The sequence below is a fragment of the Eucyclogobius newberryi genome, unplaced genomic scaffold (genome assembly GCF_026437365.1).
Source record: "Eucyclogobius newberryi isolate DKJ021-1_F unplaced genomic scaffold, fEucNew1.0.hap1 SCAF_2, whole genome shotgun sequence".
Taxonomy (NCBI): domain Eukaryota; kingdom Metazoa; phylum Chordata; class Actinopteri; order Gobiiformes; family Gobiidae; genus Eucyclogobius; species Eucyclogobius newberryi.
In genome coordinates, this window is record NW_027315834.1 from 52205683 (window position 1) to 52224521 (window position 18839).

The 18839-nt window shown below is 45.2% G+C and overlaps 1 protein-coding gene across 1 annotated transcript in view; it reads right to left on the reverse strand.

The window, feature by feature from the left end:
* LOC140367078 (FSD1-like protein) overlaps positions 1–18839 on the reverse strand; it is a 48908-nt gene that overhangs the window by 23405 nt on the left and 6664 nt on the right. Inside the window, exons 2-7 of the mRNA XM_072453400.1 lie at positions 9924–10019; positions 9617–9748; positions 5943–6044; positions 4825–4847; positions 1346–1467; positions 381–581 (exon numbers count right to left, since the gene is read on the reverse strand). Of these exons, the coding sequence (XP_072309501.1) occupies positions 381–581; positions 1346–1467; positions 4825–4847; positions 5943–6044; positions 9617–9748; positions 9924–10019 (676 nt within the window). The remainder of the gene's footprint in view (positions 1–380; positions 582–1345; positions 1468–4824; positions 4848–5942; positions 6045–9616; positions 9749–9923; positions 10020–18839) is intronic.

Here is an 18839-nt window from a genome sequence, read left to right on the forward strand (position 1 = left end):
CTGGTTTATGGTCCATGTCTCTGTGAGGACTGGTTTATGGTCCATGTCTCTGTGAGGACTGGTTTTATGGTCCATGTCTCTGTGAGGACTGGTTTATGGTCCATGTCTCTGTGAGGACTGGTTTATGGTCCATGTCTCTGTGAGGACTGGTTTATGGTCCATGTCTCTGTGAGGACTGGTTTATGGTCCATGTCTCTGTGAGGACTGGTTTATGGTCCATGTCTCTGTGAGGACTGGTTTATGGTCCATGTCTCTGTGAGGACTGGTTTATGGTCCATGTCTCTGTGAGGACTGGTTTATGGTCCATGTCTCTGTGAGGACTGGTTTATGGTCCATGTCTCTGTGAGGACTGGTTTAAGGACCATGTGACTCCCTCTGACCTGAGATGGCACTGTGAGTGTCCCTGATGCCCTGGATCTTCTCCCAGCATGCATCAGCTGAAGGGGGCGTGGTCTCCTGGTCAGATTTCCTGAACTGGAGCTCATAGGTTGCCCCTGATTGGTCGACAGAGCTCCACTGGACAAAGACGATGTTGTCTCTGATGAAGCAGCGAGAAACGTCCAGGATCGGAACGGGAGGAGCTGAGGAGAGAGACAAGTGTGAGGTCAGGGGTCAGGACCAGGTCTGATGTCAGGGGTCAGGACCAGGTCTGATGTCAGGGGTCAGGACCAGGTCTGAGGTCAGGGGTCAGGACCAGGTCTGATGTCAGGGGTCAGGACCAGGTCTGATGTCAGGGGTCAGGACCAGGTCTGAGGTCAGGGGTCAGGACCAGGTCTGAGGTCAAGACCAGGTCTGAGGTCAAGGGTCAGGACCAGGTCTGATGTCAGGGGTCAGGACCAGTTCTGAGGTCAAGACCAGGTCTGAGGTCAAGGGTCAGGACCAGGTCTGATGTCAGGGGTCAGGACAAGGTCTGAGGTCAGGACCAGGTCTGAGGTCAGGACCAGGTCTGAGGTCAAGGGTCAGGACCAGGTCTGAGGTCAAGGGTCAGGACCAGGTCTGATGTCAGGACCAGGTCTGAGGTCAAGGGTCAGGACCAGGTCTGATGTCAGGGGTCAGGACCAGGTCTGATGTCAGGGGTCAGGACCAGGTCTGATGTCAGGACCAGGTCTGAGGTCAAGGGTCAGGACCAGGTCTGATGTCAGGGGTCAGGACCAGGTCTGATGTCAGGGGTCAGGACCAGGTCTGAGGTCAGGGGTCGGGACCAGGTCTGAGGTCAAGGGTCAGAACCAGGTCTGATGTCAGGGGTCAGGACCAGGTCTGAGGTCAGGACCAGGTCTGAGGTCAGGGGTCAGGACCAGGTCTGAGGTCAGGACCAGGTCTGAGGTCAGGAGGAAGTAATCCTCACCTGGCAGGAAGTTGAGTGTGTGAAGCCCCGCCCTCTCTGCGCTGAAGTCCACGGCAAAGTGCGACATGTTCTCAGAGACGACAGGACGAGTGGAGATCCTGAACGAGGACGCCATGGTCACTCTGAAGAGGAGAGACCATGTGAGACCAGACCAGGAGACACCAGGAGACACCATGTGAGACCAGACCAGGAGACACCAGGAGACACCATGTGAGACTAGACCAGGAGACACCAGGAGAGACCAGACCAGGAGACACCAGGAGAAACCATGTGAGACCAGACCAGGAGACACCAGGAGAAACCATGTGAGACCAGACCAGGAGACACCAGGAGACACCAGGAGAGACCAGGAGACACCAGGAGACACCAGGAGACACCAGGAGAAACCATGTGAGACCAGACCAGGAGACACCAGGAGACACCAGGAGACACCAGGTGAGACCATGTGAGACTAGAGCAGGAGAGACCCGGAGAGACCATGTGGGAACAAGGATGTGTACCGCTACGATGGACCGGATCTGGACTTGTAAAAACGTTTTGGTTCAGGTCCAAAAAAAACGAAACCCGGTGATTGGGTTCTGGACTCATGAAATATAACAGATTTTATTCTTTTTGTTCTAGAATCTAGAGCATCTCAAACCTTCACTGATCGAGAAATTCACCCTGGAAACGACGTAAACACTGACATCACTGTCAACAGAGCACACGGACCCTAACCACTGACGCACACGTCTTCAGTGAGACAGGAGCGCCTCGTACGTGTGGGACGGGAGTGCCTCGTACGTGTGAGACGGGAGCGCCTCGTACGTGTGAGACGGGAGCGCCTCGTACGTGTGGGACGGGAGCGCCTCGTACATGTGAGACGGGAGCGCCTCGTACGTGTGAGACGGGAGCGCCTCGTACGTGTGAGACGGGAGCGCCTCGTACGTGTGGGACGGGAGCGCCTCGTACGTGTGGGACGGGAGCGCCTCGTACGTGTGGGACGGGAGCGCCTCGTACGTGTGAGACGGGAGCGCCTCGTACGTGTGAGACGGGAGCGCCTCGTACGTGTGGGACGGGAGCGCCTCGTACGTGTGAGACGGGAGCGCCTCGTACGTGTGAGACGGGAGCGCCTCGTACGTGTGAGACGGGAGCGCCTCGTACGTGTGGGACGGGAGCGCCTCGTACGTGTGGGACGGGAGCGCCTCGTACGTGTGGGACGGGAGCGCCTCGTACGTGTGAGACGGGAGCGCCTCGTACGTGTGAGACGGGAGCGCCTCGTACGTGTGAGACGGGAGCGCCTCGTACGTGTGGGACGGGAGCGCCTCGTACATGTGAGACGGGAGCGCCTCGTACGTGTGGGACGGGAGCGCCTCGTACGTGTGAGACGGGAGCGCCTCGTACGTGTGAGACGGGAGCGCCTCGTACGTGTGAGACAGGAGCGCCTCGTACGTGTGAGACGGGAGCGCCTCGTACGTGTGGGACGGGAGCGCCTCGTACGTGTGAGACGGGAGCGCCTCGTACGTGTGAGACAGGAGCGTCTCGTACGTGTGAGACGGGAGCGCCTTGTGGCGGGGGTCAGCGTGTTAAAGGGGCGGGGTCAGCGTGTTAAAGGGGCGGGGGTCAGCGTGTTAAAGGGGCGGGGTCAGCGTGTTAAAGGGGCAGGGTCAGCGTGTTAAAGAGGCGGGGTCAGCGTGTTAAAGAGGCGGGGTCAACGTGTTAAAGGGGCAGGGTCAACGTGTTAAAGGGGCGGGGTCAGCGTGTTAAAGAGGCGGGGTCAACGTGTTAAAGGGGCGGGGTCAACGTTTTAAAGGGGCAGGGTCAGCTGTTAAAGGGGCCGGGTCAGTGTGTTAAAGGGGCCGGGTCAGCGTGTTAAAGGGGCCGGGTCAGCGTGTTAAAGGGGCGGGGTCAGCGTGTTAAAGAGGCGGGGTCAACGTGTTAAAGGGGCGGGGTCAACGTTTTAAAGGGGCAGGGTCAGCTGTTAAAGGGGCCGGGTCAGCGTGTTAAAGGGGCGGAGGGGCGGGGTCAGCGTGTTAAAGGGGCGGGGTCAGCGGGCGGGGTCAGCGTGTTAAAGGGGCGGGGTCAGCGTGTTAAAGAGGCGGGGTCAACGTGTTAAAGGGGCGGGGTCAACGTGTTAAAGGGGCGGGGTCAGTGTGTTAAAGAGGCGGGGTCAACGTGTTAAAGGGGCGGGGTCAACGTGTTAAAGGGGCGGGGTCAACGTGTTAAAGGGGCGGGGTCAACGTGTTAAAGGGGCGGGGTCAGCGTGTTAAAGGGGCGGGGTAGAGGCGGGGTCAGCGTGTTAAAGGGGCGGGGTCAGCGTGTTAAAGGGGCGGGGTCAGCGTGTTAAAGGGGCGGGGTCAGCGTGTTAAAGAGGCGGGGTCAGCGTGTTAAAGGGGCGGGGTCAGCGTGTTAAAGAGACGGGGTCAGCGTGTTAAAAGGGCGGGGTCAGCGTGTTAAAGGGGCGGGGTTAGCGTGTTAAAGAGGCGGGGTCAGCGTGTTAAAAGGGCGGGGTCAGCGTGTTAAAGAGGCGGGGTCAACGTGTTAAAGGGGCGGGGTCAGCGTGTTAAAGCGGCGGGGTCAGCGTGTTAAAAGGGCGGGGTCAGCGTGTTAAAGAGGCGGGGTCAACGTGTTAAAGGGGCGGGGTCTGGATCTTTGGTCTGGTGTAAATATGAATGAAATAACTGAAGTGTTATGTTGTGATGTGATGTATTTGGCATTAAGTAAATACTAAGTCTAAGTAATATTACTTAATTGCTGCATTCATGAATTGGAGTTTATATTTTGTAATAGTATTTGTATTCTACAGTTGTTAAATATGGTCTGGTGTTTAATGCTCCTAATATGATGTATTATTTTGATTTGTTGCTATAGTTCTATAAGTTGATGCTTTATAGTGGTTCTAGTTGACTTTTATGCTAGTTTTTGTAACTCTGTTATTTTACTTCATTATTGACACTGTGTTTTGTGTTTGAAGGTTTGATCTGACTTTTGATGCTCAAGGATCTGAAACATTAAAGAGTGAAATGTGTCTAAAGACGAAACATTGTATCAGATGAAACAGCTGCTTTGACCCTTGACCCCGACTGACCCTGTCAACAACACTCAACATGCTCTTGTTCCTCTAGTAAAACACATGAATGTGCGTTAGCTGTTAAGCTATAGTTTAGCAGCTAGCTCGTAGCTCGTAGCTTTTGATTTGTAAGTTGTAACTTCTGTTAAAAACAGTGAATAAACCAGATAAATTGAGTTTATTTCACTGCAGTTAAACCTTGTGTTTGAGTCGTCCTGGTTCATGTGTCGTGTTCTGACATGATGTAAATATGGCCTGGTTCAGGTCCGGACCTGAACCTGAACGTGGGTTTAGGTCTGCATCCCTATGTGGGACCAGAGGTGACCAGAGGAGGAGGAGTCAGGGTTAGAGGAGGAGTCAGGGTTAAAGGAGGAGGAGTCAGGGTTAGAGGAGGAGGAGTCAGGGTTAGAGGAGGAGGAGTCTAACTCACCGCTCTTTGATTTCTTTCGCCACCTGAAACACAATGATCTGTTAGACTCACTCACTTTAAAGCTGCTCGTCAGATCTATGGAGACATCTATGAAAGACAAATGAAGGACACATGAAGGAAACACGAAGGACGCACGAAGGACCCATGAAGGAGACATGTAGGACACATGAAGGACACATGAAGGAAACATGAAGGACACATGAAGGAGACATGAAGGAGACATGTAGGACACATGAAGGACACATGAAGGAAACATGAAGGACACATGAAGGAGACATGAAGGAGACATGAAGGACACATGAAGGACACATGAAGGACACATGAAGGAGACATGAAGAAGACATGAAGGAGACATGAAGGACAGATGAAGGAGACATGAAGGAGACATGAAGGAGACATGAAGGACACATGAAGGACATATGAAGGAGACATGAAGGACAGATGAAGGACACATGAAGGAGACATGAAGGACACATGAAGGAGACATGAAGGACACATGAAGGAGACATGAAGGACACATGAAGGAGACATGAAGGAGACATGAAGGAGACATGAAGGACACATGAAGGAGACATGAAGGAGACATGAAGGACAGATGAAGGAGACATGAAGGACACATGAAGGAAACATGAAGGAAACATGAAGGAGACATGAAGGAAACATGAAGGAAACATGAAGGAGACATGAAGGACATATGAAGGAGACATGAAGGACACATGAAGGAGACATGAAGGAGACATGAAGGAGACATGAAGGACATATGAAGGAGACATGAAGGACACATGAAGGAGACATGAAGGACACATGAAGGACATATGAAGGAGACATGAAGGACATATGAAGGAGACATGAAGGACACATGAAGGAGACATGAAGGACACATGAAGGAGACATGAAGGACACATGAAGGACATATGAAGGAGACATGAAGGACATATGAAGGAGACATGAAGGACACATGAAGGAGACATGAAGGACACATGAAGGAGACATGAAGGAGACATGAAGGAGACATGAAGGACATATGAAGGAGACATGAAGGACACATGAAGGAGACATGAAGGACACACCCTGCTGCTGCATGATGCCAGCTCTGATTTAGAATGAACCAAAGTCACCTGCAGGAAGTGGGTGTTGTCATTGATATCGAGGGCGGAGTTAGCGAAGGTTAGCAGCTCCTCACTGGCCGACAGAGCTCTTTGTCCCGCCCAGTGCTGCGCCTGCCAATCACAGTCAAAGAGAAGACTTCGATTGCATTTCAGCCAATCCAAACGCTCAAAGCCCACGTTTGTCTCCTTTAATCATGTGGTTCTTTACGGTGTCTTCTGACATGTATAATCCTGTTTACGGTGTCTTCTGACATGTATAATCCTGTTTACGGTGTCTTCTGACATGTATAATCCTGTTTACGGTGTCTTCTGACATGTATAATCCTGTTTACGGTGTCTTCTGACATGTATAATCCTGTTTACGGTGTATTCTGACATGTATAATCCTGTTTACGGTGTCTTCTGACATGTATAATCCTGTTTACGGTGTATTCTGACATGTATAATCCTGTTTACGGTGTCTTCTGACATGTATAATCCTGTTTACGGTGTCTTCTGACATGTATAATCCTGTTTACGGTGTATTCTGACATGTATAATCCTGTTTACAATGTTTTCTGACATGTATAATCCTTTTTACGGTGTATTCTGACATGTATAATCCTGTTTACGGTGTATTCTGACATGTATAATCCTGTTTACGGTGTCTTCTGACATGTATAATCCTGTTTACGGTGTCTTCTGACATGTATAATCCTGTTTACGGTGTCTTCTGACATGTATAATCCTGTTTACGGTGTCTTCTGACATGTATAATCCTGTTTACGGTGTATTCTGACATGTATAATCCTGTTTACGGTGTATTCTGACATGTATAATCCTGTTTACGGTGTCTTCTGACATGTATAATCCTGTTTACGGTGTATTCTGACATGTGTAATCCTTTTTACAGTGTATTCTGACATGTATAATCCTGTTTACGGTGTATTCTGACATGTATAATCCTGTTTACAGTGTTTTCTGACATGTATAATCCTGTTTACAGTGTTTTCTGACATGTATAATCCTGTTTACAGTGTATTCTGACATGTATAATCCTGTTTACGGTGTATTCTGACATGTATAATCCTGTTTACGGTGTATTCTGACATGTATAATCCTGTTTACGGTGTATTCTGACATGTATAATCCTGTTTACGGTGTATTCTGACATGTATAATCCTGTTTACGGTATATTCTGACATGTATAATCCTGTTTACAGTGTATTCTGACATGTATAATCCTGTTTACGGTGTATTCTGACATGTATAATCCTGTTTACAGTGTATTCTGACATGTATAATCCTGTTTACGGTATATTCTGACATGTATAATCCTGTTTACAGTGTATTCTGACATGTATAATCCTGTTTACGGTGTATTCTGACATGTATAATCCTGTTTACAGTGTATTCTGACATGTATAATCCTGTTTACGGTGTATTCTGACATGTATAATCCTGTTTACGATGTATTCTGACATGTATAATCCTGTTTACGGTGTATTCTGACATGTATAATCCTGTTTACGGTGTCTTCTGACATGTGTAATCCTTTTTACAGTGTATTCTGACATGTATAATCCTGTTTACGGTGTATTCTGACATGTATAATCCTTTTTACAGTGTATTCTGACATGTATAATCCTGTTTACGGTGTCTTCTGACATGTATAATCCTGTTTACGGTGTCTTCTGACATGTATAATCCTGTTTACGGTGTCTTCTGACATGTATAATCCTGTTTACGGTGTCTTCTGACATGTATAATCCTGTTTACGGTGTCTTCTGACATGTATAATCCTGTTTACGGTGTATTCTGACATGTATAATCCTGTTTACGGTGTATTCTGACATGTATAATCCTGTTTACGGTGTATTCTGACATGTATAATCCTGTTTACGGTGTCTTCTGACATGTATAATCCTGTTTACGGTGTATTCTGACATGTGTAATCCTTTTTACAGTGTAAACTGACATGTATAATCCTGTTTACAGTGTAAACTGACATGTATAATCCTTTTTACAGTGTATTCTGACATGTATAATCCTGTTTACGATGTATTCTGACATGTATAATCCTGTTTACAGTATATTCTGACATGTATAATCCTGTTTACGGTGTATTCTGACATGTATAATCCTGTTTACGGTGTATTCTGACATGTATAATCCTGTTTAAAGTGTATTCTGACATGTATAATCCTGTTTACAGTGTCTTCTGACATGTATAATCCTGTTTACGGTGTCTTCTGACATGTATAATCCTGTTTACGGTGTATTCTGACATGTATAATCCTGTTTACGATGTATTCTGACATGTATAATCCTGTTTACAGTGTATTCTGACATGTATAATCCTGTTTACGGTGTCTTCTGACATGTATAATCCTGTTTACGGTGTATTCTGACATGTATAATCCTGTTTACGGTGTATTCTGACATGTATAATCCTGTTTACAGTGTATTCTGACATGTATAATCCTGTTTACGATGTATTCTGACATGTATAATCCTGTTTACAGTGTATTCTGACATGTATAATCCTGTTTACGGTGTCTTCTGACATGTATAATCCTGTTTACGGTGTCTTCTGACATGTATAATCCTGTTTACGGTGTATTCTGACATGTATAATCCTGTTTACGGTGTATTCTGACATGTATAATCCTGTTTAAGGTGTATTCTGACATGTATAATCCTGTTTACGGTGTCTTCTGACATGTATAATCCTGTTTACGGTGTATTCTGACATGTATAATCCTGTTTACGGTGTATTCTGACATGTATAATCCTGTTTACGGTGTATTCTGACATGTATAATCCTGTTTACGGTGTATTCTGGCATGTATAATCCTGTTTACGGTGTATTCTGACATGTATAATCCTGTTTACGGTGTCTTCTGACATGTATAATCCTTTTTACGGTGTATTCTGACATGTATAATCCTGTTTACGGTGTATTCTGACATGTATAATCCTGTTTACGGTGTATTCTGACATGTATAATCCTGTTTACAGTGTATTCTGACATGTATAATCCTGTTTACGGTGTTTTCTGACATGTATAATCCTGTTTACGGTGTATTCTGACATGTATAATCCTGTTTACGGTGTATTCTGACATGTATAATCCTGTTTACGGTGTCTTCTGACATGTATAATCCTGTTTACGGTGTTTTCTGACATGTATAATCCTGTTTACGGTGTCTTCTGACATGTATAATCCTGTTTACGGTGTCTTCTGACATGTATAATCCTGTTTACAGTGTATTCTGACATGTATAATCCTGTTTACGGTGTCTTCTGACATGTATAATCCTGTTTACGATGTATTCTGACATGTATAATCCTGTTTACGGTGTATTCTGACATGTATAATCCTGTTTACGGTGTCTTCTGACATGTATAATCCTGTTTACGGTGTATTCTGACATGTATAATCCTGTTTACGGTGTCTTCTGACATGTATAATCCTGTTTACGGTGTATTCTGACATGTATAATCCTGTTTACGGTGTATTCTGACATGTATAATCCTGTTTACGGTGTATTCTGACATGTATAATCCTGTTTACGGTGTATTCTGACATGTATAATCCTCTTTGTGTTACGTCTGCTCTGTTTTCTCACCTTTAACTGTTTAAAATATTCTTTTCACAGACTTTAAGAAAGTCTTTGTCAGAGGAAGTAAAATAGTCTTACCTGTAGCTCTGCCTCCTTCTGCTCGTGTGATTGGATAATTGCTGACCGGAGCTCCGCCCCCTTCTCCTCCAGGGTTGAGTTTAACAACTCTAGCTCCGCCTCCAGCTCTGACATCACGTGACATGACTCCTCCTAAGAGAAACGAGACAAAGTCCTGGTTTAGTCCTGGTTTAGACCTGGTTTAGTCCTGGTTTAGTCCTGGTTTAGTCCCGGTTTAGTCCTGGTTTAGTCCTGGTTTAGTCCCGGTTTAGTCCTGGTTTAGTCCTGGTTTAGTCCTGGTTTAGTCCTGGTTTAGTCCTGGACTCGCCTTTAGTCCGGTCCTGGTCCAGTCCAGAGACTGGAGGAAGTCCCTGAGTTCTTGGTTCTTACTGGTCAGAGTGATGATGATGCGACGCAGAGCCTCCTGGAACACAAACCAGGTTAGAACCAGAACCAGAACCAGAACCAGAACCAGAACCAGAACCAGGACCAGGACCAGGCCAAGTATTTAGTAAATATTCACAATCCTCTGATTGGAGCAGAAGGTTTAAGTTTAAGGTGCAACAAACAACAATGAATAAGAAAAGTGCAAAAGATTTTGTTGGATATTTAAAAAAAGAGCAGAATAAAACAGAACCCACTTTGTTCCATGATCTGTTATTACACAGGGGTCACACAGGGTCATACAGGGGTCACACAGGGTCATACAGGGGTCACAGAGGGTCATACAGGGGTCACACAGGGTCATACAGGGGTCACACAGGGTCATACAGGGGTCACACAGGGTCACACAGGGTCATACAGGGTCACACAGGGTCATAGAGGGGTCACACAGGGTCATACAGGGGTCACACAGGGTCATACAGGGGTCACACAGGGTCATACAGGGGTCACACAGGGTCATACAGGGGTCACAGAGGGTCATACAGGGGTCACACAGGGTCATACAGGGGTCACACAGGGTCATACAGGGGTCACACAGGGTCATACAGGGTCACACAGGGTCATAGAGGGGTCACACAGGGTCATACAGGGGTCACACAGGGTCATACAGGGGTCACACAGGGTCATACAGGGGTCACACAGGGTCATACAGGGTCACAGAGGGTCATACAGGGTCACAGAGGGGTCACACAGGGTCATACAGGGGTCATACAGGGGTCACACAGGGTCATACAGGGGTCACACAGGGTCATACAGGGGTCACACAGGGTCATACAGGGGTCACACAGGGGTCACACAGGGTCATACAAGGGTCATACAGGGCTCACACAGGGGTCACACGGGGTCATACAGGCTCATCAAGGGGTCATACAGGGGTCACACAGGGTCATACAGGGGTCACACAGGGGTCACACAGGGTCATAAAGGGGTCACACAGGGTCATACAGGGGTCACACAGGGTCACACAGGGTCACACACGGGTTATACACGGGTCATACAGGGGTCACACAGGGGTCACACAGGGTCATACAGGGGTCACACAGGGTCACACAGGGGTCACACACGGGTTACACAGGGGTCACACAGGGGTCACACAGGGTCATACAGGGGTCACACAGGGTCATACAGGCTCATCAAGGGGTCACACAGGGGTCATACAGGGGTCACACAGGGTCATACAGGGGTCACACAGGGGTCACACAGGGTCATAAAGGGGTCACACAGGGTCATACAGGGGTCACACAGGGGTCACACAGGGGTTATAAAGAGGTCACAGAGGGGTCACACAGGGGTCACAAAGAGTCACATAGGGGTCACACAGGGGTCATAGAGGGTCAAAAAGGGGTCACACAGGGTCAAAAAGGGGTCACACAGGGGTCACACAAGGTCATACAGGCTCATCAAGGGGTCACACAGGGGTCACACAGGGGTCATACAGGGGTCACACAGGGGTCACACAGAGCTCATACAGGGGTCACACAGGGGTCACACAGGGGTCATACAGGGGTCACACAGGGGTCACACAGAGCTCATACAGGGGTCACACAGGGGTCACACAGAGCTCACACAGGGGTCACACAGGGGTCACACAGGGGTCAGATGAAGGATTTTCTCTTGTGCAGCAGCAGCTGCTAAACAATCCGTTCATTTTTCCAAATTTGTAAAACAATTTGATAATTACACAGCAAAACACGAAAGTGACAAACAATCAATATTTTCCATTGATGCAACAATTGTATTTGTAAACATTCTATTTAAAAAAAACTCATAACAAATTAACTTTTAAACACTTTAAACAATGCAAATAAAATCTGTTGTTGAACAAATTATTTAACACAAAGTCAGATTGTCTCATTTACAACTTCCACATCATCATCATTATTAGGCCCGAGCACCACAAGCTGGCGAGAGGCCTATTAATCTCGTAAGGCCGGGCGAAGCACGGCTGCCAAAGTGCGCACATAGTGCGCACGAAATCGAGCGCGAAGCGCTCGCCCACTTCCAAACACTCACTAACGCACTCCTTCACTCACGCACGCCCCCTGCAGACTAATTAGTAGTATGAAAATGGAACATTACCGTTGTAAACGGGCGAAGCCCGTGCAAAAGTGCGCACTAAACGAGCACTTAACACTCATTTGCGCTAAGTAGCTCACAAACACGTTCCATCTCTTGCATGTTCAGTTGATATAAACATGTGATGCAAAAATGTAACATTATTACTGTTTAGAGGGCCAAAAACACAAAGTGGGCGGAGCCCACTCAAAATGAATGAAAGTACCCGTCAGTGACCAGGGACCCACACCATGAGGGAGGAAAGCACGAGCGCTTTCCGAAAATGTATAGTTTATGATATTTGAAAAATGTCGGGACACGCCCCCTATTTTTCACCCAGTGACATTGACGAAAAGTCACACAAATGTTCACACGTGTAAAAATCGTAGAATTCGAAATAAAATTGCTTTTTGATGGTAAAACAAAGGGGAGAAGATGTGACAGCGTCACAGATTCAGCAGTAGGCGTAATAAAAGGACAATTGGGGCGCGTTAGCCACGCCCCAATTGGCGGCGTAGGCGTGGCGAGGGCTGATCATTGCCGCTTGCGGCTTTAATTATTATTATTCTCATGAGTCTCATTTACATATTCATTGTCTTTAAACTCTATGTCTGAAGCGTTTGAATAAGATATAAAATACAACATTGATGTTTCCATCATGTTGTATTTTATGTCTTATTCAAATTGTAACGCTCTATTTCACCTTCCATTCCATTTGTCCTTTTGCTCCGGTCCCTAAACACATGTCCACACGGCGTCCTACATGTGTCATGTCCACACGGCGTCCTACATGTGTCGTGTCCACACGGTGTCCTACATGTGTCGTGTCCACACGGCGTCCTACATGTGTCGTGTCCACACGGCGTCCTACATGTGTCATGTCCACACGGCGTCCTACATGTGTCATGTCCACACGGCGTCCTACATGTGTCGTGTCCACACGGTGTCCTACATGTGTCGTGTCCACACGGCGTCCTACATGTGTCATGTCCACACGGCGTCCTACATGTGTCATGTCCACACGGCGTCCTACATGTGTCATGTCCACACGGCGTCCTACATGTGTCATGTCCACACGGCGTCCTACATGCGTCATGTCCACACGGCGTCCTACATGTGTCATGTCCACACGGCGTCCTACATGTGTCATGTCCACACGGCGTCCTACATGTGTCATGTCCACACGGCGTCCTACATGTGTCATGTCCACACGGCGTCCTACATGTGTCATGTCCACACGGCGTCCTACATGCGTCATGTCCACACGGCGTCCTACATGCGTCATGTCCACACGGCGTCCTACATGTGTCATGTCCACACGGCGTCCTACATGTGTCATGTCCACACGGCGTCCTACATGTGTCGTGTCCACACGGCGTCCTACATGTGTCGTGTCCACACGGCGTCCTACATGTGTCGTGTCCACACGGCGTCCTACATGTGTCGTGTCCACACGGCGTCCTATGTATGTGTATATGTATGTGTATGTGTGAGAGGTGTCCCATAGAGATGTCCCATAGAGAGGAGGTGTCCCATAGAGAGGAGGTGTCCCATAGAGAGGAGGTGTCCCATAGAGGTGTCCCATTGAGAGCAGGTGACCCGTAGAGAGGAGCACCTGCAGCTGCTCGCAGTCCCACTAATGCCACAACCAGAGGGCGTCTGCACTTATATACTGAACAGAACAGCGCAAACTCTCGAGGGCAAACTGTCTAACAAGGCGCTGAAGGCATTACTGAGAGTCATCACTCACGTTCACCTGGAGATTGAAACCTCTAACGATCATTACTTCATCCCTGTCTAACTCTGAGTAAAGACCAGTTCACTTGTTGTGTAGATACAGTTGTTGTGTAGATACAGTTGTTGTGTAGATACAGTTGTTGTGTAGATACAGTTGTTGTGTAGATACAGTTGTTGTGTGGATACAGTTGTTGTGTAGATACAGTTGTTGTGTGGATACAGTTGTTGTGTAGATACAGTTGTTGTGTAGATACAGTTGTTGTGTAGATACAGTTGTTGTGTGGATACAGTTGTTGTGTAGATACAGTTGTTGTGTAGATACAGTTGTTGTGTGGATACAGTTGTTGTGTGGATACAGTTGTTGTGTAGATACAGTTGTTGTGTAGATACAGTTGTTGTGTAGATACAGTTGTTGTGTAGATACAGTTGTTGTGTGGATACAGTTGTTGTGTAGATACAGTTGTTGTGTAGATACAGTTGTTGTGTAGATACAGTTGTTGTGTAGATACAGTTGTTGTGTAGATACAGTTGTTGTGTAGATACAGTTGTTGTGTGGATACAGTTGTTGTGTAGATACAGTTGTTGTGTAGATACAGTTGTTGTGTAGATACAGTTGTTGTGTGGATACAGTTGTTGTGTAGATACAGTTGTTGTGTGGATACAGTTGTTGTGTAGATACAGTTGTTGTGTAGATACAGTTGTTGTGTGGATACAGTTGTTGTGTAGATACAGTTGTGTAGATACAGTTGTTGTGTAGATACAGTTGTTGTGTAGATACAGTTGTTGTGTGGTTACAGTTGTTGTGTAGATACAGTTGTTGTGTGGATACAGTTGTTGTGTGGATACAGTTGTGTGGATACAGTTGTTGTGTGGATACAGTTGTTGTGTAGATACAGTTGTGTAGATACAGTTGTTGTGTAGATACAGTTGTTGTGTGGATACAGTTGTTGTGTGGATACAGTTGTTGTGTGGATACAGTTGTTGTGTAGATACAGTTGTTGTGTGGATACAGTTGTTGTGTAGATACAGTTGTTGTGTAGATACAGTTGTTGTGTACATACAGTTGTTGTGTGGATACAGTTATTGTGTAGATACAGTTGTGTAGATACAGTTGTGTAGATACAGTTGTTGTGTGGATACAGTTGTTGTGTGGAAACAGTTGTTGTGTGGAAACAGTTGTTGTGTGGAAACAGTTGTTGTGTGGATACAGTTGTTGTGTGGAAACAGTTGTTGTGTAGATACAGTTGTTGTGTAGATACAGTTGTTGTGTGGATACAGTTGTTGTGTAGATACAGTTGTTGTGTAGATACAGTTGTTGTGTGGATACAGTTGTTGTGTGGATACAGTTGTTGTGTAGATACAGTTGTTGTGTGGATACAGTTGTTGTGTAGATACAGTTGTTGTGTAGATACAGTTGTTGTGTGGATACAGTTGTTGTGTAGATACAGTTGTTGTGTAGATACAGTTGTTGTGTGGATACAGTTGTTGTGTGGATACAGTTGTTGTGTAGATACAGTTGTTGTGTAGATACAGTTGTTGTGTGGATACAGTTGTTGTGTAGATACAGTTGTTGTGTAGATACAGTTGTTGTGTAGATACAGTTGTTGTGTAGATACAGTTGTTGTGTGGATACAGTTGTTGTGTAGATACAGTTGTTGTGTAGATACAGTTGTTGTGTGGATACAGTTGTTGTGTGGATACAGTTGTTGTGTAGATACAGTTGTTGTGTAGATACAGTTGTTGTGTAGATACAGTTGTTGTGTAGATACAGTTGTTGTGTGGATACAGTTGTTGTGTAGATACAGTTGTTGTGTAGATACAGTTGTTGTGTAGATACAGTTGTTGTGTAGATACAGTTGTTGTATAGATACAGTTGTTGTGTAGATACAGTTGTTGTGTGGATACAGTTGTTGTGTAGATACAGTTGTTGTGTAGATACAGTTGTTGTGTGGATACAGTTGTTGTGTAGATACAGTTGTTGTGTAGATACAGTTGTTGTGTAGATACAGTTGTTGTGTGGATACAGTTGTTGTGTAGATACAGTTGTTGTGTGGATACAGTTGTTGTGTAGATACAGTTGTTGTGTAGATACAGTTGTTGTGTGGATACAGTTGTTGTGTAGATACAGTTGTGTAGATACAGTTGTTGTGTAGATACAGTTGTTGTGTAGATACAGTTGTTGTGTGGTTACAGTTGTTGTGTAGATACAGTTGTTGTGTGGATACAGTTGTTGTGTGGATACAGTTGTGTGGATACAGTTGTTGTGTAGATACAGTTGTGTAGATACAGTTGTTGTGTAGATACAGTTGTTGTGTGGATACAGTTGTTGTGTGGATACAGTTGTTGTGTGGATACAGTTGTTGTGTAGATACAGTTGTTGTGTGGATACAGTTGTTGTGTAGATACAGTTGTTGTGTGGATACAGTTGTTGTGTAGATACAGTTGTTGTGTAGATACAGTTGTTGTGTGGATACAGTTGTTGTGTGGAAACAGTTGTTGTGTGGAAACAGTTGTTGTGTGGAAACAGTTGTTGTGTGGATACAGTTGTTGTGTGGAAACAGTTGTGTGGATACAGTTGTGTAGATACAGTTGATGTGTGGTTACAGTTGTTGTGTAGATACAGTTGTTGTGTAGATACAGTTGTTGTGTGGATACAGTTGTTGTGTGGATACAGTTGTTGTGTAGATACAGTTGTTGTGTAGATACAGTTGTTGTGTAGATACAGTTGTTGTGTAGATACAGTTGTTGTGTGGTTACAGTTGTTGTGTAGATACAGTTGTTGTGTGGATACAGTTGTTGTGTGGATACAGTTGTGTGGATACAGTTGTTGTGTGGATACAGTTGTTGTGTAGATACAGTTGTGTAGATACAGTTGTTGTGTAGATACAGTTGTTGTGTGGATACAGTTGTTGTGTGGATACAGTTGTTGTGTGGATACAGTTGTTGTGTAGATACAGTTGTTGTGTGGATACAGTTGTTGTGTAGATACAGTTGTTGTGTAGATACAGTTGTTGTGTACATACAGTTGTTGTGTGGATACAGTTATTGTGTAGATACAGTTGTGTAGATACAGTTGTGTAGATACAGTTGTTGTGTGGATACAGTTGTTGTGTGGAAACAGTTGTTGTGTGGAAACAGTTGTTGTGTGGAAACAGTTGTTGTGTGGATACAGTTGTTGTGTGGAAACAGTTGTGTGGATACAGTTGTTGTGTAGATACAGTTGTGTAGATACAGTTGTGTAGATACAGTTGATGTGTGGTTACAGTTGTTGTGTAGATACAGTTGTTGTGTAGATACAGTTGTTGTGTGGATACAGTTGTTGTGTAGATACAGTTGTTGTGTAGATACAGTTGTTGTGTGGATACAGTTGTTGTGTAGATACAGTTGTTGTGTAGATACAGTTGTTGTGTAGATACAGTTGTTGTGTGGATACAGTTGTTGTGTAGATACAGTTGTTGTGTAGATACAGTTGTTGTGTGGATACAGTTGTTGTGTGGATACAGTTGTTGTGTAGATACAGTTGTTGTGTAGATACAGTTGTTGTGTAGATACAGTTGTTGTGTAGATACAGTTGTTGTGTGGATACAGTTGTTGTGTAGATACAGTTGTTGTGTAGATACAGTTGTTGTGTAGATACAGTTGTTGTGTAGATACAGTTGTTGTGTAGATACAGTTGTTGTGTAGATACAGTTGTTGTGTAGATACAGTTGTTGTGTAGATACAGTTGTTGTGTAGATACAGTTGTTGTGTGGATACAGTTGTTGTGTAGATACAGTTGTTGTGTAGATACAGTTGTTGTGTGGATACAGTTGTTGTGTAGATACAGTTGTGTAGATACAGTTGTTGTGTAGATACAGTTGTTGTGTGGATACAGTTGTTGTGTAGATACAGTTGTTGTGTAGATACAGTTGTTGTGTGGATACAGTTGTTGTGTAGATACAGTTGTTGTGTAGATACAGTTGTTGTGTGGATACAGTTGTTGTGTAGATACAGTTGTGTAGATACAGTTGTTGTGTAGATACAGTTGTTGTGTAGATACAGTTGTTGTGTGGTTACAGTTGTTGTGTAGATACAGTTGTTGTGTGGATACAGTTGTTGTGTGGATACAGTTGTGTGGATACAGTTGTTGTGTGGATACAGTTGTTGTGTAGATACAGTTGTGTAGATACAGTTGTTGTGTAGATACAGTTGTTGTGTAGATACAGTTGTTGTGTGGATACAGTTGTTGTGTGGATACAGTTGTTGTGTGGATACAGTTGTTGTGTAGATACAGTTGTTGTGTGGATACAGTTGTTGTGTAGATACAGTTGTTGTGTAGATACAGTTGTTGTGTACATACAGTTGTTGTGTGGATACAGTTATTGTGTAGATACAGTTGTGTAGATACAGTTGTGTAGATACAGTTGTTGTGTGGATACAGTTGTTGTGTGGAAACAGTTGTTGTGTGGAAACAGTTGTTGTGTGGAAACAGTTGTTGTGTGGATACAGTTGTTGTGTGGAAACAGTTGTGTGGATACAGTTGTTGTGTAGATACAGTTGTGTAGATACAGTTGTGTAGATACAGTTGATGTGTGGTTACAGTTGTTGTGTAGATACAGTTGTTGTGTAGATACAGTTGTTGTGTGGATACAGTTGTTGTGTGGATACAGTTGTTGTGTAGATACAGTTGTTGTGTAGATACAGTTGTTGTGTGGATACAGTTGTTGTGTGGATACAATTGTTGTGTGGATACAGTTGTTGTGTGGATACAATTGTTGTGTGGATACAGTTGTTGTGTGGAAACAGTTGTGTGGATACAGTTGTTGTGTAGATACAGTTGTGTAGATACAGTTGTGTAGATACAGTTGTTGTGTGGATACAGTTGTTGTGTGGATACAGTTGTTGTGTAGATACAGTTGTTGTGTAGATACAGTTGTTGTGTGGATACAGTTGTTGTGTGGATACAGTTGTTGTGTGGATACAGTTGTTGTGTGGATACAGTTGTTGTGTATATACAGTTGTTGTGTGG